At 39.1% G+C, this 23431-nt stretch overlaps 1 protein-coding gene across 2 annotated transcripts in view; it reads right to left on the bottom strand.

Annotated features, from left to right (window-relative positions):
* Dnah7c (dynein, axonemal, heavy chain 7C) overlaps positions 1 to 23431 on the bottom strand; it is a 382050-nt gene that overhangs the window by 292285 nt on the left and 66334 nt on the right. For both annotated transcript variants that reach the window (XM_011238631.3, NM_001310335.1), the window contains exons 9-11: positions 20468 to 20593; positions 11041 to 11160; positions 457 to 640 (exon numbers count right to left, since the gene is read on the bottom strand). In XM_011238631.3, coding sequence (XP_011236933.1) covers positions 457 to 640; positions 11041 to 11160; positions 20468 to 20593 — 430 coding nt within the window. The remainder of the gene's footprint in view (positions 1 to 456; positions 641 to 11040; positions 11161 to 20467; positions 20594 to 23431) is intronic.

Raw genomic sequence — 23431 nt, 5'->3', positions numbered from 1 at the left:
ATTAAATATACAGAATGGACTTTCTCTTGTACCTGAGACTCTTAAACAAGAGCAGATCCTACTGAAAAAACTGCAGGAGTGATTGACATCCTTGGTACTGCTTGGTACTGTCTTACTTGACCTAGGGATTAACTAGTGGGTCAAGCACATTGATCCCAAGGCACTGTTCATGCTGTAGGAAACAGTCTCCTTCCTGAGATAAAAGGAACTCCTCAAAGCAAGCTATACCCAAGCCTTCAAAACTCAATCTTTCTCCAAGGATTTACCCAAATCTTTACCATTGTGATGATAATCTTGTCAAACTGTGCAAGTCAACTTAACCTTTTAGCATGCAAGTGTAATAGATCTGAAGATTCTATTGCATCCTGCTATCTCATCAGAAAAGCTACCATGCCAGTTTCCTTTCTGCAAGGGCACACCTTTCAAAGGCACACCTGCTAGCTGAGCTGGACTTACAGGAGGTTGGGCGATGAGGTCTGTGAAGTCTTGCATGGAGACAAGAATGAGGTCCTGCAGCTGTAAGGTCATGAGTGTAGCAGCGCAGTTGAAAAAAGAGTCCAATTTGGCGCTGCTCTTGCCAGTTGGCAATTGCTTTTTTTTATTGCCTTTGTAATAAATATTCTGCACTTCTGGAAACCACCTTGAAAGAACAAAAGACATTTAGAAGTCAATACTCTCAGTGTATTATTTTACTTGCATTAGGCATTAACAGTAAATTCTAGACATCCAAAGGTCTTCATAAAGGGGTATATTGCTAAGTGACATGATCCCCTCTCTGAGCCCTAAGTGCTAGAGTATTTCACTTCTCCAAGGAAAAGAAATTTTAAATCATAACCAATAGAAAATGACTCAATGATGGTGTGCTGTAAGACATAAATCTACCCTTGCAATTATAGTTCCTGCAGGTTTTGAAGAAATATGAGCACCTTACTGGACACTTCTCTCCAGGCTCTTAAATGGTCCCCATGGAATATCTGTTAGTTTAAAGACATAGAGTGAGTAACTGATCAAAGCCTAGCTTATACCAAGTTAAAATCACATGGTATGCCATGCTACCATTTCTCAATAGCTTAAAAACAAGGCACAAATAAAAAACCAACATGGATTTTATTTTCCCAATTTCCCTTAATGTGAAATACTGAAAGAATGACTGATTTAAAATGAAGTTTCAAAGGTGCATGTGTCCTTGTAATAAAAGAATAATGGTGCAATTTCATATGTAGCTACCTCATGCTGAAAATCACTGATGTTTTCAGCTTATAAGATCCTTGTTGGTACTGCAAGATTAAAGAACACTGGTACTTTCTGCCATAAGGGATGATGAACTTTTAAACAATAGTTGATAGAAATGACCAGCATGTCCTAACAGAAGAAATCTAAGTTTTAAATATAAACTTTTGCTTTACATGTACTGCAAGTCCACTTATGCCCTAGGCACGGTGTTTCAGAAGGTATAAAAAGATATTACATCATCTTTTCTCTCATAATGATGAAAGCAGTGGGTGTGTCATGGGAAATAGCTAGAAGTCAAAGGACAGAGAGACCCTTTACTTTTAAATCTTGGAGAAGGGCTTTACAATGAAAATAGTAATTGCCAAAGCTCTAGTAGAAGCATCAGAGGTAGAAATAGGGTGAAAACTAAAAGAACTCATGCTATGTTTCTACAAGATAAGGGTCAAAAGATGCTCAGAGGGGAGGACAAGAGAGATAAGAGTCACGATGCAAGTTTTCAAACCAAATTAAGAAATTGTATTCATTATTTTGTCAACAAATGAGAGATACTAAAATGAAGGGGAACATTTACAGAAACACAGGAATGGAGAAGTCATTTATAATTTGCAAGGGTCTATCTCAATGATTCTCAACCTGTGGGTTGTGACCCCTTTGAGAGACAAATGACTCTTTCACAGAGGTCATATGTCAGATATCCTGCATATCATATATGCATATGTATATTATTATTATTTATAACAGTAGCAAAATTACAGTTATGAAGTAGAAACAAAATAATTTTATGGTAGGGGTCACCACAGCCTGAAGAACTGTATTGAAGGGTCACAGCATGAGGAAGTTGAGAACCACTACACTATCTAAATATTGGGTAACACCCAGCTAGGAAGATAGCTCAGCTGGTAAAGTCCTTTCCGTGTAAGCATGAGGACCTGAGTTCAGTCCCTAGAACACACATTAAAACACCAGTAAAGCAGTGCACTCCAGACTCCAGTGTTGGTTGGACAAAGACTAGAGGATCTCTGGGCTTTCCAGAGAGCCAGTAAAGTCAAACCCACAAACCTCAGCCAATCAGAAAACCTGTCTCTAAAAAGAAGCTGGAGACATCTAAGGACAACATCACATGCATATGTGTGTGCATCTCAGCACACATGATTGCTTGAATGTATATATGTGCATGTGTATGCAAGCATGCACACAGTAAAAATGGGTCTGCCCATGGCAGAAGCAATGGGAATTAAGATGAAAGGGACACAGAAGGCATCTCAATGAATGGTAGTCAGAAAATAGGTCTTAATAGATACAAAAAGATTGAGCTTCAAAATTAGAAATCAAAACATGATGACTGGAGGGTCACAAGTGTGTAGAGATAAGCTATACACAGGCATAAACAGATAAAAATCACAAGACCAATTAGAAAATAATTTGAGTGAGTATAACATTGTTATATATTAAACTGAGGAATAAACCAACGTCAATGAAGAGTGGGGATTTTTAGTTCTAAGCATCTATATTAAAGTACAAGCAAATTCCACTAGACGTTTCAAAAAAAAAAAAAAAAGGGCAAACTAAACTCAAGACAAGAAGGGAGGAAACAGTAGAAACAAAATAAAGAACATAACAAGTCAACATGCCCATGGTCATGTGATGGAAGCAAGTCCTCATTTGAGGTTCCCTCTTCACAGGTGTCTTTAGTTTGTATCAAGTTGACAAAAACTAACCAGCACAGTGCTACACCATAAACAAGCTTAAAAACATGCTTCCCATAAGAAACCCAAAAGAAATGGCCACACACAGCTAAAATGTAAATACCCAAATAGAAAATTGACAGAGTCAAAACTAGGATCAGTGATCAGCAGGGGCCTGTGGGATGGAGAACAAGAGGAGTGCCTGCCAATGGAGAAAGTGTTGCTATGGGGCAAAGCAAACCTTCTGGAACTTAGTGGTGATGACTGCCCAGTTGTATGAATGCTATATAAGCCACATCTCTACACCTGGACAAAAGTGAATGTCATGGTAAGTAAATAATATCTCAAAAAATAGTACTCTGCTATGATCAGTGTGGAGGGAATGAGAAACTGTAGATGAACAATAGAGATTTTTAAAAGCCACAATTTTTAGGGTGCTCTGGCAATGGTGCAGACCAAGAACCTCAGACTTAGAAGAGAGTACGTAATTGTTAATGGACATGATGTGATTTGAACATGGGTAGATATGCTCTGTATGCTTGGCAAGGGCCTAGAGCTCAGAGGACAGATGTGATGCTGCAATGGGTCAGCCCAATGGGATGATGGAATTGATGTAGATGTAAAGATGAAAAAGCCTCTGGGAGTCCCAGTTTTAGGAGAAATGAGGTGAAGAGAGTCAGAAAAACTGCAGAGGTATGAATGAAGAGCTAGAAAAGCAGAGGTGCAGAGAGATGCAGGTCTAGAAAGTGGACAGAGCACAGCAGCTGCTGAGGGCCAGGGGGACCTGCAGAGCACTAGTTCACTTCACTAGTTTGTCTGCTGTGAACTGGTTTCTGCCTTTTAGAAATGATGAACACATCCTGGATCACCAAATGGTGCTTCAAGTCAGTGTGAATGCACCAGGAGTGTGAACACACAATGATAACCAATCTACATTCTTATCAGAAAAGAAGTCAATGAAGTTTTGAGCTCTACTCTATTCTGTGACACCATCTCATTCAAGTTTGAGGTCGGGTTTGTCCCCAGAGCTACAGGCTGAGGTAATCCATCCATGGCCTGTCCTGAAGATGGCATCATCTGCTGTGCACTGTTATACAATTCCATTCTTTATCTGCTCTCTACTTTTATTTTTCTGTCAACTATATATAACTTAATATATAATAAAATAAAAGGTTAACTTTTAAAAGGTAATATTATTTTAATTTATTGGAGAAAAAGTTAAAAATATATTTAATCTTAAATGATCAAAATACATTTCTACTTAACTTTTAGAAATCATAAGGTGGTCAAAACTTGTGTGTCTTTTGTTAATTTTAATTTGATCTAATTTTAATGTCTTATATTTAATAAATTAATGACAAAGCTAAAGACAATTGTCCTATGTGTCCCTATTTAATTGTCTGACACCTATGTAATTAATTATCATATGTGTCTATTCCATTCTGAAGAACCAATCCAAGGAGATACTTAATTGTGTTTTAATAGATCTAATAGCACTGAAATCACAAACTTTTTTTAAAAATTTTTTATTAGGTATTTTCCTCATTTACATTTCCAATGCTATCCCAAAAGGCCCCATACCAACCTCCCAACTTCCCTACCAACCCACTCCCACTTTTTGGCCCTGGCATTCCCCTGTACTGGGGCATATAAAGTTTCCACATCCAATGGGTCTCTCTTTCCAAAGATGGCCGAGTAGGCCATATTTTGATACGTATGCAGCTAGAGTCAAGAGCTCCGGGGTACTGGTTAGTTCATAATGTTGTTCCACCTATAGGGTTGCAGATCCCTTTAGCTCCTTGGGTACATTTTCTAGCGCCTCCATTGGGGGCCCTGTGATCCATCCAATAGCTGACTGTGAGCATCCACTTCTGTGTTTGTTAGGCCCCAGCATAATCTCACAAGAGACAGCTATATCTGGGTACTTTCAGCAAAATCTTGCTAGTGTATGCAATGGTGTCAGCGTTTGGAAGCTGATTATGGGATAGATCCTCTGGTATGGGAATCACTAGATGGTCCATCCTTTCGTCTCAGGTCCAAACTTTGTCTTGGTAACTCCTTCCATGGGTGTTTTGTTCCCAATTTTAAGAAGAACAAGGTGTCCACACTTTGGTCTTCGTTCTTCTTGAGTTTCATGCATTTAGCAAATTGTATATCTTGGGTATCCTAAGTTTCTGGGCTAATATCCACTTATCAGTGAGTACATATTGTGTGAGTTCCTTTGTGATTGGGTTACCTCACTCAGGATGATGCCCTCCAGTTCCATCCATTTGCCTAGAAATTTCATAAATTCATTCTTTTTAATAGCTGAGTAGTACTCCATTGTGTAGATGTACCACATTTCCTGTAACCATTCCTCTGTTGAGGGGCATCTAGGTTCTTTCCAGCTTCTGTCTATTATGAATAAGGCTGCTATGAACATAGTGGAGCATGTGTCCTTCTAACCGGTTGGGACATCTTCTGGATATATGCCCAGGAGAGGCATTGCGGGATCCTCCGGTAGTACTATGTCCAATTTTCCGAGGAAGGGACAGACTGATTTCCAGAGTGGTTGTACAAGCTTGCAATCCCACCAACAATGGAGGAGTGTTCCTCTTTCTCTACATCCTCACCAGCATCTGCTGTCACCTGAATTTTTGATCTTAGCCATTCTGACTGGTGTGAGATGGAATCTCAGGGTTGTTTTGATTTGCATTTCCCTGATGATTAAGAATGTTGAACATTTTTTTAGGTGCTTCTCTGCCATTCGATATTCCTCAGGTGAGAATTCGTTGTTCAGCTCTGAGCCCCATTTTTATTGGGGTTATTTGATTTTCTGGAGTCCACCTACTTGAGTTCTTTATATATATTGGATATTAGTCCCTTGTCCGATTTGGGATAGGTAAAGATCCTTTCCCAATCTGTTGGTGGTCTTTTTGCCTTATTGACAGTGTCTTTTGCCTTGCAGAACCTTTGCAACTTTATGAGGTCCCATTTATTGATTCTCCATCTTACAGCACAAGCCATTGCTGTTCTATTCAGGAATTTTCCCCTGTACCCATATCTTCGAGGCTTTTCCCTTCTTTATCCTCTATAAGTTTCAGTGTCTCTGGTTTTATGTGGAGTTGCTTAATCCACTTAGATTTGACCTTAGTACAAGGAGATAAGAATGGATCAATTCTCATTCTTCTACATGATACCCTCCAGTTGTGCCAGCACCATTTGTTGAAAATACTGTCTTTTTTCCACTGGATGGTTTTAGGTCTCTTGTGAAAGATCAAGTGACCATAGGTGTGTGGGTTCATCTCTGGGTCTTCAATTCTATTCAATTGGTCTACTTGTCTGTTGCTATACCATTACCAATCAGTTTTTATCACAATTGCTTTGTAGTAAAGCTTTAGTTCAGGCATGGTGATTCCACCAGAGGTTCTTTTATCCTTGAGAAGAGGTTTTGCTATCCTAGGTTTTTTGGTATTCCAGATGAATTTGCATATTTCTCTTTCTAATTCGTTGAAGAATTGAGTTGGAATTTTGATGGGGATTGCATTGAATCTGTAGATTGCTTTTGGCAAGATAGCCATTTTTACAATGTTTATTCTGCCAATCCATGAGCATGGGAGATCTTTCCATCTTCTGTGATCTTCTTTAATCTCTTTCTTCAGAGACTTGAAGTTCTTATCATACAGATCTTTCACTTCTTTAGTTAGAGTCACAACAAGGTATTTTATATTATTTGTTACTATTGAGAAGGGTGTTGTTTCCCAAATTTCTTTCTCAGCCTGTTTATCCTTTGTGTACAGAAAGGCCATTGACTTGTTTGAGTTAATTTTATATCCAGCTACTTCATTGAAGCTGTTTATCAGGCTTAGGAGTTCTCTGGTGGAATTTTATTGTAACTTATATATACTATCATATCATCTGCAAAAAGTGATATTTTGACTTCTTCCTTTCCAATTTGTATCCCCTTGATCTCCTTTTGTTATCTAATTGCTCTGGCTAGGACTTCAAGTACAATGTTGAATAGGTAGGGAGAGAGTGGACAGCCTTGTCTAGTCCCTGATTTTAGTGGGATTGCTTCCAGCTTCTCACCATTTACTTTGATGTTGGCTACTGGTTTGCTGTAGATTGCTTTCATCATCTTTAGGTATGGGCCTTGAATTCCTGATCTTTCCAAGACTTTTATCATGAATGGGTGTTGGATTTTGTCGAAAGCTTTCTCAGCATCTAACGAGGTGATCATGTGCTTTTTGTCTTTGAGTTTTTTATATACTGGATTACCTTGATGGATTTCCATATATTGAACCATCCCGGCATCTCTGGGATGAAACCTACTTGGTCAGGATGGATGATTGTTTTGATGTGTTCTTGGTTTGGGTTAGCAAGAACTTTATTGAGGAATTTTGCATCGATATTCAGATTAGTCTGCAGTTCTCTATCTTTGTTTGGTCTTTTTGTGGTTTAGGTATCAGAGTAATTGTGGCTTCATAGAATGAATTGGGTAGAGTACATTCTGTTTCTATTTTGTAAAATAGTTTGTGAAGAACTGGGATTAGATCGTCTTTGAAGGTCTCATAGAACTCTGCACTAAACCCATCTGGTTTTGGGCTTCTTTTGGTTCGGAGACTATTAATGACTGCTTCTATTTCTTTAGGGAATATAGGACTGTTTAGATCATTAACCTGATCTTGATTTGACTTTGGTACCTGGCATCTGTCTAGAAACTTGTCCATTTCATCCAGGTTCTCCAGTTTTGCTGAGTATAGCCTTTTGTAGAAGGATCTGACGGTGTTTTGGATTTCTTTAGGATCTGTAGTTATGTCTCCCTTTTCATTTCTAATTTTGTTAATTAGGATGCTTTCCCTGTGCCCTCTAGTGAGTCTGGCTAAGGGTTTATTTATCTTTTTGATTTTCTCAAGAACCAGCTCCTTGATTGGTTGATTCTTTGAATAGTTCTTCTTGTTTCCACTTGGTTGATTTCGCCCCTGAGTTTGATTATTTCCTGCTGTTTACTCCTCTTCTGTGAATTTGCTTCCATTTGTTCTAGAGCTTTCAGGTGTGTTGTCAAGCTGCTAGTGTGTGGTCTCTCTAGTTTCTTTTTGGAGGCTCTCAGAGTTATGAGATTTCCTCTTAGAAATGCTTTCATTGTGTCCCATAAGTTTGGGTATGTTGTGACTTTATTATCTTTAAACTCCAAGAAGTCCTTAATTTTTTTCTTTATTCCTTCCTTGACCAAGGTATCATTGAGAAGAGTGTTGTTCAGTTTCCATGTGAATGTTGGCTTTCTATTATTTATGTTGTCATTGAAGATCAGCCTTAGTCCATGGTATCTGATAGAATGCATGGGACAATTTCAATATTTTTGTACCTGTTGAGGCTTGTTTTCTGACCAATTATATGGTCAATTTTGGAGAAGGTACCATGTGGTGCTGAGAAGAAGGTATATCCTTTTGTTTTAGGAGAAAATGTTTTGTAGATATCTGTTAAGTCCATTTGTTTCATCACTTCTGTTAGTTTCACTGTGTCCCTGTTTAGTTTCTGTTTCCATGATCTGTCCATTGGTGAAAGTGGTGTGTTGAAGTCTCCCACTATTATTGTGTGAGGTGCAATGTGTGCTTTGAGCTTTACTAAAGTTTCTTTAATGAATGTGGTTGTGCTTGTATTTGGAGCATAGTTATTCATAATTGATAGTTCCTCTTGGAGGATTTTACCTTTGATGAGTATGAAGTGCCGTTCCTTGTCTTTTTTGATGACTTTGGGTTGGAAGTCGATTTTATTAGATATTAGAATGGCTACTCCAGCTTGTTTCTTCATACCATTTGCTTGGAAATTTGTTTTTCATCCTTTCATCCTGAGGTAGTGTCTATCTTTTTCTCTGAGATGAGTTTCCTGTAAGCAGCAAAATGTTGGGTCTTGTTTGTATAGCCAGTTTGTTAGTCTATGTCTTTTTATTGGGGAGTTGAGTCCATTGATATTAAGAGATATTAAGAAGTAACTGTTGCTTCCTGTTATTTTTAATGTTAAAGTTAGCATTCTGTTCTTGTGGCTGTCTTCTTTTAGGTTTGTTGAGTGATTACCTTCTTGCATTTTCTAGGTAGTGGTTTCTGTCCTTGTATTGTTTTTGTTTTTTTTTTCTGTTATTATTCTTTGAAGGGCTCGATTCATGGAAAGATAATGTGTGAATTTGGTTTTGTCATGGAATACTTTGGTTTCTCCATCTATGGTAATTGAGAGTTTGGCTGGATATAGTACCTTGGGCTGGGATTTGTGTTCTCTTAGTGTCTGTATAACATCTGTCCAGGATCTTCTGGCTTTCATAGTCTCAGGTGAAAAATCTGGTGTAATTCTGTTAGGCTTGCATTTATATGTTACTTGACCTTTTTCCCTTACTGCATTTAGTATTCTATCTTTATTTAGTGCATTTGTTGTTCTGATTATTATGTGTTGGGAGGAGTTTCTTTTCTGGTCCTGTTATTTGGAATTCTGTAGGTTTCTTGTATGTTCATGGGCATCTCTTTCTTTAGGTTTGGCAAGTTTTCTTCTATAATTTTGTTGAAGATATTTGCTTGCCCATTAAGTTGAAAATGTTCATTCTCATCTACTCCTATTATCCGTAGGTTTGGTCTTCTCATCGTGTCCTGGATTTCCTGGATGTTTTGAGTTAGGATCTTTTTGCATTTTGTATTTTCTTTGATTGTTGTGCCGATGTTCTCTATGGAATCTTCTGCAACCGAGATTCTCTTTTCCATCTCTTGTATTCTGTTCCTGATATTTGCATCTATAGTTCCAGATTTCTTTCCTAGGTTTTCTATCTCCAGCGTTGCCTCACTTTGGGTTGCCTCACTTTGGGTTTTCTTTATTGTGTCTACTTCCCTTTTTAGTTCTTGGATGGTTTGATTCAATTCCGTCACCTCTTTAGTTGTGTTTTCCTGCAATTCTTAAAGGGATTTTTGTGCTTCCTCTTTAAGGTCTTCTACCTGTTTAGCAGTGTTCTCCTGCATTTCTTTAAGTGATTTATTAAAGTCCTTCTTGATGTCCTCTACCATCATCATGAGATATGCTTTTAAATCCGGGTCTTGCTTTTCGGTTGTGTTGGGGTGCCCTGGACTGGGCGAAGTGGGAGTGCTGGGTCTGATGATGGTGAGTGGTCTTAGTTTCTGTTAGTAAATTTCTTACGTTTACCTTTGTCATCTGGTAGTCTTTGGAGTTAGTTGTTATAGTTGTCTCTGTTTAGAGATTGTTCCTTTGGTGATTATGTTACCCTCTATCAGCAGACTTGTGAGACTAGGTCTCTCCTCTGAGTTTCGGTCTTCAGAGCAGTCTCTGCTGGCAAGCTCTCCTCTTACAGGGAAGGTGCACAGATATCTGGCATTTGTACCTCCTCCTGGCCGAAGATGAAGGCCCAAAACAGGACCTTTCCCAGAATCTGTGTTGCTTTGGCCTCTCCCAGAAGCTGTTAGCTTCTGTAGTCCACACTCTCACCTGTGCAGACTACTTTATTCGAAGTCCTGGAACCAAGATGGTTCCTGCTGATCCTGAGGCAAAAGCCTCCTGGGCCAGGCGGACACCTGTCCTCTGTCCGGGAAGGTGGTCAGATGTCTGGATCCCAAAAATGGCACTGCCTCAGAAGCTGTGTGGCTCTCACCTGTCCCAGAAGCTGTTATCTTCTGTATCCCACACTCTCACCTGTGCAGACTATTTTCTGTGGAGTCCAAGAACCAAGATCCACAAACTTTTTTAAGCCATAAGCATTCCCTTCTGGGTCATCCTCTAAATGATTTTATGTTCCTCACCCAAAGCCATGAGAGAGCACAGCCTGTGCCAGGCATGTAGATGTCACACAAAGCCTGGTGGTGACTAAGGCATGATTGTTTTTGCCTGGTGTCCACCAACTCACAGTGCAGAGGCCATACAACACATTTATAAGAAGGCCATTGTTAGTGACAAGCATTTCAACTTCTTTCTACTTGTTGCTGTTTGCAACATCTGAACATGTTGCAGACCAAGATAATTAAGGATAAATTTCACTCTGAGACAGAAACATGTTTAAAAAAAAAAAACTGTTGAAGTGGATTGTTTAAATGAAGCACTTCACCAATCACATCTCTAAACGTAAACATTCCTACTGATAGTCCAAAAATGTTACGTTTTAAGTAGTGTCTCCTTGGCAGATTCCATGTGTTTAATGACAATGTTCTGAAATTCTGATAGCTCTAATGCATCCTGGCGCTTGTGAAACTCTTCTATGTCAACTAGACGTAATTTCCTGGAAGAGATAAAAATAAACAGCAATTTAAGATAAAGATTTTGTGGTGTTTATGATTTTGCTAAATTATCTGTTCTGAAAAATACCATATTCCTAGATTCATCATCAAAATCTGTACTCTATAAAACTCAACTCTCAAGAACATGAGATTTTCTGTGGTGATCAGCTTTCTGTTGCTGTGACAAAATGCCAGAAAAAGACAATGATAGAAAGCTTTGTTTTGGCTCCTGATTTCCAAAGTTTCAGTTCGTAGTCTGCTACTTGGCTCTCTTGTTTCAGGGTCTGAGGTGAAGCAGAGCTTCATGGTTGAGTGACAATGATGACACAGAAGTGTTTAGCATGTGGCAGCTGGAAGGAGGGAGGCCAAGGCAGCTGGGAGGAGGGAGGCCAAGGCAGCTGGGAGGAGGGAGGCCAAGGCAGCTGAGAGGAGGAAGGACAAGGCAGCTGGGAAAAAGGGAGAAAGGCAAAGAGCTTTTGAAAGTGAAGGACCTGAGGACAAGATACGGTCTCTGAGGGCAGGCCTCCAGAATCCACTCTTCAGCTAAGACCCACCTCCTTAGCTCCTCCTTCTTTTCCCAAAAGGCCTATGGATGGTGAGCTCACAAACTGATTAATCTACTGAGGCCACAGCCCTCTCTATCCACTCTTTTCCTGCAGTCTTACCTCTGAATACCGAGGAACTGATAACAAGCCTGAAGTTGAAACATATGAGCTTCATAGGGGACCTTTCAGACCCAAACCATAACAGTGACTGAAATTTTAAAGTGATATATATATATTGGGGAGCATCACTGCTAAGTGGAAAACAATCGAAACTGGAACTTGGTGAGAATTTAAACTGGACTTTCATAGAAACCAGAAGGGTTAGAACCAAAAGGGTGATAAAGCTTGATGCATTTAGAGCTGGCTGCTTCTTCTTCTTCTTTCTTCTTCTTCTTCTTCTTCTTCTTCTTCTTCTTCTTCTTCTTCTTCTTCTTCTTCTTCTTCTTCTTCTTCTTCTTCTTCTTTTTTAATTATATAATTTCTTCATTTACATTTCAAATGGTATCCTGAAAGTCCCCAATACCCTCCCCCTGCCCTGCTTCCCAACCTACCCACTCCTGCTTCCTGGCCCTAGAATTCCCCTATACTGGGGCATTTAATCTTCACAAGACCAAGGGCCTCTTCTCCCATTGATGGCCTACTAGGCCATTCTCGGCTACATATGCAGTTAGAGATACAAGTTCTTGGGGTACAGGTTAGTTTTTAATGTTGATCCTCCTTTAGGGTTGCAGACCCGTTCAGCTCCTTGGGTACTTTCTCTAGCTCATCCATTGGGGGCCATGTGCTCCATCAAATAGATGACTGTGATCAGTCACTTTTGTATTTGTCAGGCACTGGCATAGCCTCACAAGAAACAGCTATATTAGGGTCCTGTCAGCAAAATCATGCTGGCACATGCTGACTTCTAATACCAAGTAAAACAATTCTTCAAAAGGAAGCCCTGAGGAGCAGGGAGCCTGGGGAGGGGAAGGTCTCTGCCAAGGAGGCCCCGGAATCCCCAAATCCCACACCTGTGTGAATTTCAAAAGACACAGGACTTGCTGAATCCCAGATAAGTCATGGGGATGCTTGTAAGATACTTTTGGGGAAAATAATACAACATATCTTCATTTATTTGTAAAAAATTTGCTAAACACTTACACTTTAAGATGTTGCAACAAGTCACCCATTATAGAATGTGTCTGTGGGATGGATATATATATATGAGGGTGTCTTAGTTTGGGTTTTACTGCTGTGAAGAGATGCCATGACCAAGAACTCTTATAAAGGACAACATTTAATTGGGGCTGGCTTACAGGTTCAGTGCTTCAGAGATTTACTCCATCAGTATCAAGGCAGGAGCAATGAACATGTACTCAGGCATGGCGTGGGGGGAGCTGAGAGTTCTACATCTCGATCTGAAGGCTGCTAGGAGAAGACTGGCTTTTCTGCACTGAGCAGAGCTGCAAACCCCACCCCCATGGTGATGCACTTCCTTCAAGATAGTGCCACTCCCTAGGAAAAGCATATTCAAACCACCATAGGGGGCATCCACAGGTATATGGTTAAATGACCACAGACAATGTAGAAAATGTCCACAGCACTGCAAATGTTCAGTGTGTCACTTCTTTGGCTTGTGAGGAGGAAACACGAAGGGTGGCATCACAGTTCTCATAGATGCAGGGATGCCCCAGGTTTTAGGGCGTCTAAAGGAAGGTTGTCTTTAAGAAATCTAAATTTGTGTTACTTCGGTAAAGTTTAAACTGTGTCTCCGCCAGCAACTGGGGTACCTTGGGCGCGGAATCCGCAGGCACCCGCAAGGTACCCACAGGACCCTACATGGGATCTTAAGACCTCTGGTGAGTGGAACACAGCTTCTGCTCCAATCCAATCACGCGGTACCTGAGACTGCATTAATTGGGGAAGCAGAAAGCCCGGCCTGATCAGGGGTACAAGTCCCTTCCAGTCCCCAGCAGCACCAGGGTACTTTGGGCATGGAATCTGCGGATACCCGGAAGGTACCCACAAGATCCTCCACGGGATCTTAAGACCTCTGTGAGTAGATCACAACTTCTGCCAGTAGGCAGGTTCAAACTCCAGATATCTGGGCATCTTCCCTGCAAGAGGAGTGCTTGCCTGCAGAGAGAACTCTGAACACTGAAACTCAGAAGAGATCTAGTCTCCCAGGTCTGCTGATAGAGGCTAACATAACGACCTGAGGAACAAGCTCTAACGAGAGACAACCACAACAACTAACTCCAGAGATTACCAGATGGCGAAAGGCAAACGTAAGAATATTACTAACAGAAACCAAGACCACTCACCATATTCAAAACGCAGCACTCCCACCCCACCCAGTCCTGGACACACCAACACAACCAAAAAGATAGTTCCTGATTTAAAAGCATATCTCATGATGATGGTAGAGGACATCAAGAAGGACTTTAATAAATCACTTAAAGAAATGCAGGAGAACACTGCTAAACAGGTAGAAGACCTTAAAGAGGAAGCACAAAAATCCCTTTAAGAATTGCAGGAAAACACAACTAAAGAGGTGACGGAATTGAATCAAACCATCCAAGAACTAAAAAGGGAAGTAGACACAATAAAGAAAACCCAAAGTGAGGCAACCCAAAGTGAGGCAACGCTGGAGATAGAAAACCTAGGAAAAAAATCTGGAACTATAGATGCAAGCATCAGGAACAGAATACAAGAGATGGAAAAGAGAATCTCGGTTGCAGAAGATTCCATAGAGAACATCGGCACAACAATCAAAAAAAATACAAAATGCAAAAAGATCCTAACTCAAAACATCCAGGAAATCTAGGACACGATGAGAAGACCGAACCTACGGATAATAGGAGTAGATGAGAATGAACATTTTCAACTTAATGGGCAAGCAAATATCTTCAACAAAATTATAGAAGAAAATTCCCAAACCTAAAGAAAGAGATGCCCATGAATATACAAGAAACATACAGAATTCCAAATAGACAGGACCAGAAAAGAAACTCCTCCCGACACATAATAATCAGAACAACAAATGCACTAAATAAAGATAGAATACTAAAAGCAGTAAGGGAAAAAGGTCAAGTAACATATAAAGGCAAGCCTAACAGAATTACACCAGACTTTTCACCAGAGACTATGAAAGCTAGAAGATCCTGGACAGATGTTATACAGACACTCAGAGAACACAAAAGCCACCCCAGGATACTATACCCAGCCAAACTCTCAATTACCATAGATGGAGAAACCAAAGTATTCCATGACAAAACCAAATTCACACATTATCTTCCCATGAATCCAGACCTTCAAAGGATAATAACAGAAAAAAACCAGTACAAGGACAGAAACCATGCCCTAGAAAAAGCAAGAAAGTAATCCCTCAACAAACCAGAAAGAAGACAGCCACAAGAACAGAATGCCAACTATAAAAACAAAAATAATAGGAAGCAACAATTACTTTTCCTTAATATCTCTTAATATCAATGGACTCAACTCCCCAATAAAAAGAGATAGACTAACAGACTTGCTACAAAATAGGACCCAACATTCTGCTGCTTACAGGTAACCCATCTCAGGGAAAAATCAGATACTACCTCAGAGTGAAAGCCTGGAAAACAATTTTCCAAGCAAATGGTCTGAAGAAACAAGCTGGAGTAGCCATTCTAATGTCGAATAAAATCGACTTCTAATCCAAAGTTATCAAAAAAGACAAAGAGGGACACATCATACTCATCAAAGATAAAATCTTCCAAGAGGAACTATCAATTTTAAATATCTATGCTCCAAATGCAAGGGTAGCCACATTAATTAAAGAAACTTTAGCAAATCTCAAAGCACATATTGCACATCACAAATTAATAATGGGAGACTTCAACACACCACTTTCATCAATGGACAGATCATGGAAATAGAAACTAAACAGGGACACAGTGAAACTAACAGAAGTTATGAAACAAATGGACTTAACAGATATCTACAGAACATTTTATCCTAAAACAAAAGGATATAACTTTTTCTCAGCACCTCATGGTATATTCTCCAAAATTGACCACGTAATTGGTCACAAAACACAAGTCAACAGATACAAAAATATTGAAATTGTCCCGTGCATCCTATCAGACAACCATAGATTAAGATTGATCTTAAATAACAACATAAATAATGGAAAGCCAACATTCATGTATCTTCTCAATGTTACCTTGGCCAAAAAAGGAATAAAGAAAGAAATTAAAGACTTTTTAGAGTTTAATGAAAATGAAGCCACAACATACCCAAACATATGGGGCACAGTGAATGCATTTCTAAGAGGGAAATTCATAGCTCTGAGTACCTCCAAAAAGAAACAAGAGAGAGAACACCCTAGCAGGTTGACAAAACACCTAAAAGCTCTAGAAAAAAGGATGCAAATTCACCCAAGAGGAGTAGACAGCAGGAAATAATCAAACTTAGGGGTGAAATCAACCAAGAGGAAAGAAGAAGAACTATTCAAAGAACCAACCAATCGAGGAGCTGGTTCTTTGAAAAAATCAACAAGATAGATACACCCTTAGCCAGACTCACTAAAGGGCACAGGGACAGCATCCAAATCACCAAAACCAAAAATAAAAAGGGAGTTATACCAACGGATCCTGTAGAAATCCACAACACCATCAGATCCTTCTACAAAAGCCTATACTCAACAAAACTGGAAAACCTGGATGAAATGGACAAATTTCTAGACAGATACCAGGTACCAAAGTTAAATCAGGATCAAGTTAAAGATCTAAACAGTCCTATATCCCCTAAAGAAATAGAAGCAGTCATTAATAGTCTCCCAACCAAAAAAAAAAAAAAAAAAAAAAAAAAAAAAAAAAGGCCAGGACCAGATGGGTTTAGTGCAGATTTCTATCAGACCTTCAAAAAAGATCTAATTCCAGTTCTGCACAAACTATTCCCCAAAATAGAAACACACGGTACTCTACCCAATTCAATCTATGAAGCCACAATTTCTCTGATACCTAAACCACAAAAAGATCCAAAAAAGATAGAGAACTTCAGACCAATTTCCCTTATGAATGTTGATGCAAATATACAAAATAAAATTCTCACTAACTGAATCCAAGAACACATTAGAGCAATCATCCATCCTGACCGAGTAGGTTTTATTCCAGGGATGCAGGGATGGTTTTACATAAGGGAATCCATCAACATAATCCATTATATAAACAAATTCAAAGACAAAAATCACATGATCATCTCGTTACATGGGGAGAAAGCATTTGACAAAATCCAACACCCATTCATGATAAAAGTCTTGGAAAGATCAGGAATTCAAGGCCCATACCTAAACATGATAAACGCAATCTACAAAAAACCAGTAGCCCACATCAAAGTAAATGGTGAGAAGCTGGAAGCAATCCCACTAAAATCAGGGACTAGACAAGGCTGCCCACTTTCTTCTTACCTATTCAACATTGTACTTGAAGTCCTTGCCAGAGCAATTTGAAAACAAAGGGAGATCAAGGGGATACAAATTGGAAAAGAAGAAGTCAAAATATCACTTTTTGCAGATGATATGATAAAATATATAAGTGACCCTAAAAATTTCACCAGAGTACTCCTAAACCTGATAAACAGCTTCAGTGAAGTAGCTGGATATAAAATTAACTCAAACAAGTCAATGGCCTTTCTGTACACAAAGGATAAACAGGCTGAGAAAGAAATTAGGGAAACAACACCCTTCTCAATAGTCACAAATATTATAAAATTCCTTGGCATGACTCTAACTAAGGAAGTGAAAGATATGTATGATAAGAACTTCAAGTCTCTAAAGAAAGAAATTAAAGAAGATCTCAGAAGATGGAAAGATCTTCCATGCTCATGGACTGGCAGAATCATCATTGTAAAAATGGCTATCTTGCCAAAAGCAATCTACAAATTCAATGCAATCCCCATCAAAATTCCAACTCAATTCTTCAACGAATTAGAAAGAGCAATCTGCAAATTCATCTGGAATAATAAAAAACCTAGGATAGCAAAAAATCTTAGCAAGGATAAAAGAACCTCTGGTGGATTCACCATGCCTGACCTAAAGCTTTACTATAGAGCAATTGTGATAAAAACTGCATGGCACTGGTATAGCCACAGACAATGGAATAGAATTGAAGACCCAGAAATGAAACCACACACCTATGGTCACTTGATCTTCAACAAGCGTGCTAAAACCATCCAGTGTAAAAAAGCATTTTCAACAAATGGTGCTGGTATAGCTGGTGGTTATCATGTAGAAGAATGTGAATTGATCCATTCCTATCTCCTTGTACTAAGGCCAAATTAAGTGGATCAAGGAGCACCACATAAAACCAGAGACACTGAAACTTATAGAGGAGAAAGTGGGGAAAAGCCTCGAAGATATTGGCACAGGGGAAAAATTCCTAAATAGAACAGCAATGGCTTGTGCTGTAAGATCGAGAATTAACAAATGGGAACTCATGAAACTGCAAAGTTTCTGTAAGGCAAAAGACACTGTCAATAAGACAAAAAGGCCACCAACAGATTGGGAAAGGATCTTTACCTATCCTAAATCAGATAGGGGACTAATATCTAATATATATAAGGAACTCAAGAAGGTGGACTCCAGAAAATCAAATAACCCCATTAAATAATGGGGCTCAGAGCTGAACAAAGAATTCTCAAATGAGGAATACTGAATGGCTGAGAAACACCTGAAAAAAATGTTTAGCATCCTTAATCATCAGGGAATGCAAATCAAAACAACTCTGAGATTTCATCTCACACCAGTCAGAATGGCTAAGATCAAAAATTCAGGTTACAGCAGATGCTGGCGAGGATGTGGAGAAAGAGGAACACTTCTCCATTGTTGGTGGGATTGCAAGCTTGTACAACCACTCTGGAAATCAGTCTGGTGGTTCCTCAGAAAATTGGACATTGTACTGCAGGAGGATCCTGCAATACCTCTTCTGGGCATATATCCAGAAGATGTCCCAACCAGTAAGAAAGACACATGCTCCACTATGTTCATAGCAGCCTTATTTATAATAGCCAGAAGCTGGAAAGAACACAGATGTCCCTCAACAGAGAAATGGATACAGAAAATGTGGTACATCTACACAATGGATTACTACTCAGCTATTAAAAAGAATGAATTTATGAAATTCCTAGGCAAATGGATGGACCTGGAGGGCATCATCCTGAGTGAGGTAACCCAATCACAAAAGAACTCAAATGACATGTACTCACTGATAAGTGGATATTAGCCCAGAAACTTAGAATACCCAAGATATATGTTACAATTTGCAAAACACATGAAACTGAAGAAGAACGAAGACCAAAGTGTGGACACTTTGCCCCTTCTTAGAATTGGAAACAAAACACCCATGGAAGGAGTTACAGAGACAAAGTTTGGAGCTGAGACAAAAGGATGGACCATCTAGAGACTGCCATATTCAGGGTTCCAACCCATAATCAGCTTCCAAACCCTGACACCATTGCATACACTAGCAAGATTTTGCTGAAAGGACCCTGATATAGTTGTCTCTTGTGAGACTATGCCGGCGCCTAGCAAACACATATGTGGATTCTCACAGTCAGCTATTGGTTGGATCACAGGGCCCCCAATGGAGAAGTTAAAGAAAGTACCGAAGGAGCTAAAGGGATCTGCAACCCTATAGATAGAACAACATTATGAACTATCCAGTACCCCAGAGCTCTTGACTCTAGCTGCATATGTATCAAAAGATGGCCTAGTAGGATATCACTGTAAGAGAGGCCCATTGGACATGCAAAGTTTATATTCCCCAGTACAGGGGAACGCCAGGGCCAAAAAGTGGGAGTGGATGGGTAGAGGAGTTGGGGGGAGGGAATGGGGGACTTTTGGGATAGCATTGGAAATGTAAATGAGGAAAATACCTAATTAAAAAAATCATGTCTCCTTGCCAGCATATTTCTGGAGAGGAGTACTTCTGTGAGTTTGTAACAGGCCTCTGAGAGAAAGCATGTTAAGCTAGGGTCCCCAGGCTGCATTGCAGGTCCTCTTCTCCTGAAGGGGCAAAGCTTGTTGTTCCAGGTGCACCAAGAAACCTTTATATCCACCTCTGCTAAGCCCTTCCTGTCCACAGCTGCTCAGGCCCCACTAGAAACTCCTGGGAGTCTGGCTATGCTCTCCATCAGCTGTCAGGGGACTTCAGTGCAGGCTATTAACTTGGGCAATGTTTATCACATTTGTGAACTGTTTCGAGCACTGCAGCAGCTAATGTTATGGGTCACTGAAAACAAGGAATGGACACTAAGTCCCTTAGGTGAGAGTATCCTTAAACCACCCATGGTGATTAGACAGAGAAGACATGCACGATGAGATAGATGTAAAAGACAGTGTTAACTTATTATTCTATATGTTACATATTATTTATTAAAACCACATTTTCATATTTGTAGTATATTTTTAATTTACAATTAAAATAATAAAAGAAATCAACCAGATATGACTAAAAATGTATTTTTTTAAGAAAAATTGGTAAGAGTGCATAGATGATGGCTTAGTGGTTAAAATCACCTATTATTACACAAACCCAGGTCATCTCCTAGAACCAACACTGCAGGTTTACAATCAACCCTAACTCCAGACCTGGGGAAATCCAACGACCTCCCCAGGCACCCAGCATACAGTATACACACATATACTACACATATAGTATACACACATACCTGTAGGCAAAGCACTCACAGACATTAAATAAATAAACCTAAGCTTAGTTTCAAAAAGCCCAGAAATACTCACTTAAAAGTGCTATGCCACAGATCCAGCACAGCCAGCATCATAGGGTTCATTGCATTCAAGTGATCCCTAATGTAACTGCATGCAGATAGGAAAGACCTCCTCCATGGCTTTGGCAAGACTTCTATTCTGAAACAGAAAAAAGAAAAACTGAATTATCTTCCCTAAAAATCAAAAGCGAGATTGGTTTGGGCATTCGACTCAGTAGTAGAGCACTTGCCTACATCACCCACGGTCCTGTGTCTTGCCCTAAGCCCTACAAAAAGTATTTTTTATAATAAGGATATATTTTGAGTAATAATCATTTTTGTTCTAATATAATCTCTTAGAAATTACAAAATATGTACCTACACATACGTAACAGATATGCAGCTTGGTCTTCAAGTAGGTCTTCAACAACTGTAGCAGGGGCTGTCTCGGAATCTGTTGCCTGCCTATGGGTCCCATTCCCCTAACTGGTCTGCTTTGTCTGATTTCAGTGGGAGAGAATGCACCTAGCCTTGCAGAGATGTGCCTCAGGGGAGGACATGGGGGTGGGGCTATGATCAGGATGTAAAGTTAATAAATTAATGAATGAAAAAAAGTAGTAGAAATTGAAAAATATGTAATTATATTCTACAATATATATTCTATGGTTAGGTTAACTTAATCTTGACAATAATCATGAAGTTTGTCTTACATATTTAAAAACAAGGCATTCTTGTCTCTAAATACTTTTGAATGTGTAAATAATGTACAATGATAAACTGCAAACAATGGCAAGCTAGCTTTTCTAAATGGAGGCTACAGCTTCACTTCAGTTGCTTTGATATAATACTCTGAAAAAAGACAATGTAACGGAAAGAGAAGTTTTAAATTTAAAAATCCAAATTTTATCCCATTGTAGAAGGAAAGTCACAAAGGAAAAAGCTCAGAACAGCTATTGCATAATATACAGTCAAGAGCAAAGAGCTAATATATGCATGCTGAGTAGTTCAGAGCCCAATGTAGATAATGGTGTCACCAACAATGAGCTAAGTTTTCTTCTATACATGAACAACCAAGACAATCCTCCACTGTTATGCTTATAATACAACCTGATATAGTTCTTTTTTTTTCTTTTTAAATATTTTTATTAGGTATTTCCTCATTTACATTACCAATGCTATCCCAAAAATCCCCCATTCCCTCCCCCCAACTCCCCTACCCACCCACTCCCACTTTTTGGCACTGGAATTCCCCTGTACTGAGGCATATAAAGTTTGCATGACCAATGGGCCTCTCTTTCCACTGATGGCTGACTAGGCCATCTTTTGATACATATGCAGCTAGAGACATGAGCTCCAGGGTACTGGTTAGTTCATATTGTTGTTCCACCTATAGGGTTGCAGATCCCTTTAGCTCCTTGGGTACTTTCTCTAGCTCTTCCATTGGGGGCCCTGTGATCCATCCAATAGCTGACTGTGAGCATCCACTTCTGTGTTTGCTAGGCCCCGGCATAGTCTCACAAGAGACAGCTATCTGATATAGTTTTTTATTAGAACTCTCCTCCTGGTGATTCTAAATTGTCAAATTGACAGTTAAAGCCAAATCATTTACAAATCATGCATGCACACATGTGCACACACACAGACAACCATTATTATTTGAAAACATATTTTCAAATATATTTACATGTTTTCAAATATGTAAGATATCCTCTGTGGTATATCCGAACCATATTTGGACTTCTGAGATTTCTGGCTCTATGATTCTAGAAAAGCAACATCTTTGGAATTTGATTTTATCCTGAGCTGACTTTGAAGATGGTAGGCAGTGCACTGTGGGGTAGCCCACTCTGCAGCTGGCAAGTTACCCATGAATGAATCTGTAGCACACTGTATCACTAAGCTATGATACTCCATGGTCAGGTATATCAAATGCACATTTGATTTACAGTATTTTCAAGCATCTGTATACTTGAATATGTCTACTCTGTGGCCATAATTTTATCATCAATTTTATTTAACACTTGATTTAGGCAGTCAAGACTTCCTCTTTCCCCTACATCTGGTTGTTGCATAAATATAGCCACTAATATAATTTCCAAGTCTCCTAGATAGGCCCATTGGTGGCCCAAGTGCCACATATGATGATCCCACATAACAAAGAGAAATCAGATTCTATTGTCCAGCTCCCTAACTGGCAGTTAGTATTATTTCTGTAGCAGAAAGAAGATGAGGACAGGAGACAGAAATGAGACAGGCAGTTTAATGACTGGATTTTATTGTAGTCTTTGGCCTTAAACATAAATAAATAAATAAATAAATAAATAAATAAATAAATAAAGTCTATGGTACTGGATTTTATTGTAGTCTTTGGCCTTAAACAGAAATAAATAAATAAATAAATAAATAAATAAATAAATAAATAAAGTCTATGGTACTGGATTTTATTGTAGTCTTTGGCCTTAAACAGAAATAAATAAATAAATAAATAAATAAATAAATAAATAAAGTCTATGGTACTGGATTTTATTGTAGTCTTTGGCCTTAAACAGAAAGAAAGAAAGGAAGAAAAAGAAAGAAAGAAAGAAAGAAAGAAAGAGAGAGAGAGAGAGAGAGAGAGAGAGAGAGAAAGAAAGAAAGAAAGAAAGAAAGAAAGAAAGAAAGAAAGAAAGAAAGAAAGAAAGAAAGAAAGAAAGAAAAGAAAGTCTATGGTTAGAGGTGAGAAATGCTAGAAACATGAGGCAGTGTGTGATCCTTCATCTGGTTCCTCAATGAGTTTATGACCACCTATTCAAATGGGAGCATACTACAGTGGCCTTGACAGGGCTCTGTAGTGCCTGTTAGGTGGCATCACTTCTCTGGTTGAGTATGCCAAGCTGACAACCCAAGTTATAAAAGAATAAATGGGTTGATTCAGTCATGTGGCAACACAGTTTGATTAAGAAAAAAACAACAAAATGAAACAAAAACTCTTACATCAAAAGGAAATGGAATGTTTGAT

Source organism: Mus musculus, chromosome 1 (genome assembly GCF_000001635.26).
Source record: "Mus musculus strain C57BL/6J chromosome 1, GRCm38.p6 C57BL/6J".
NCBI classification, from domain to species: Eukaryota; Metazoa; Chordata; class Mammalia; order Rodentia; family Muridae; genus Mus; species Mus musculus.
This window is presented reverse-complemented; position numbering and strand designations above follow the sequence as displayed.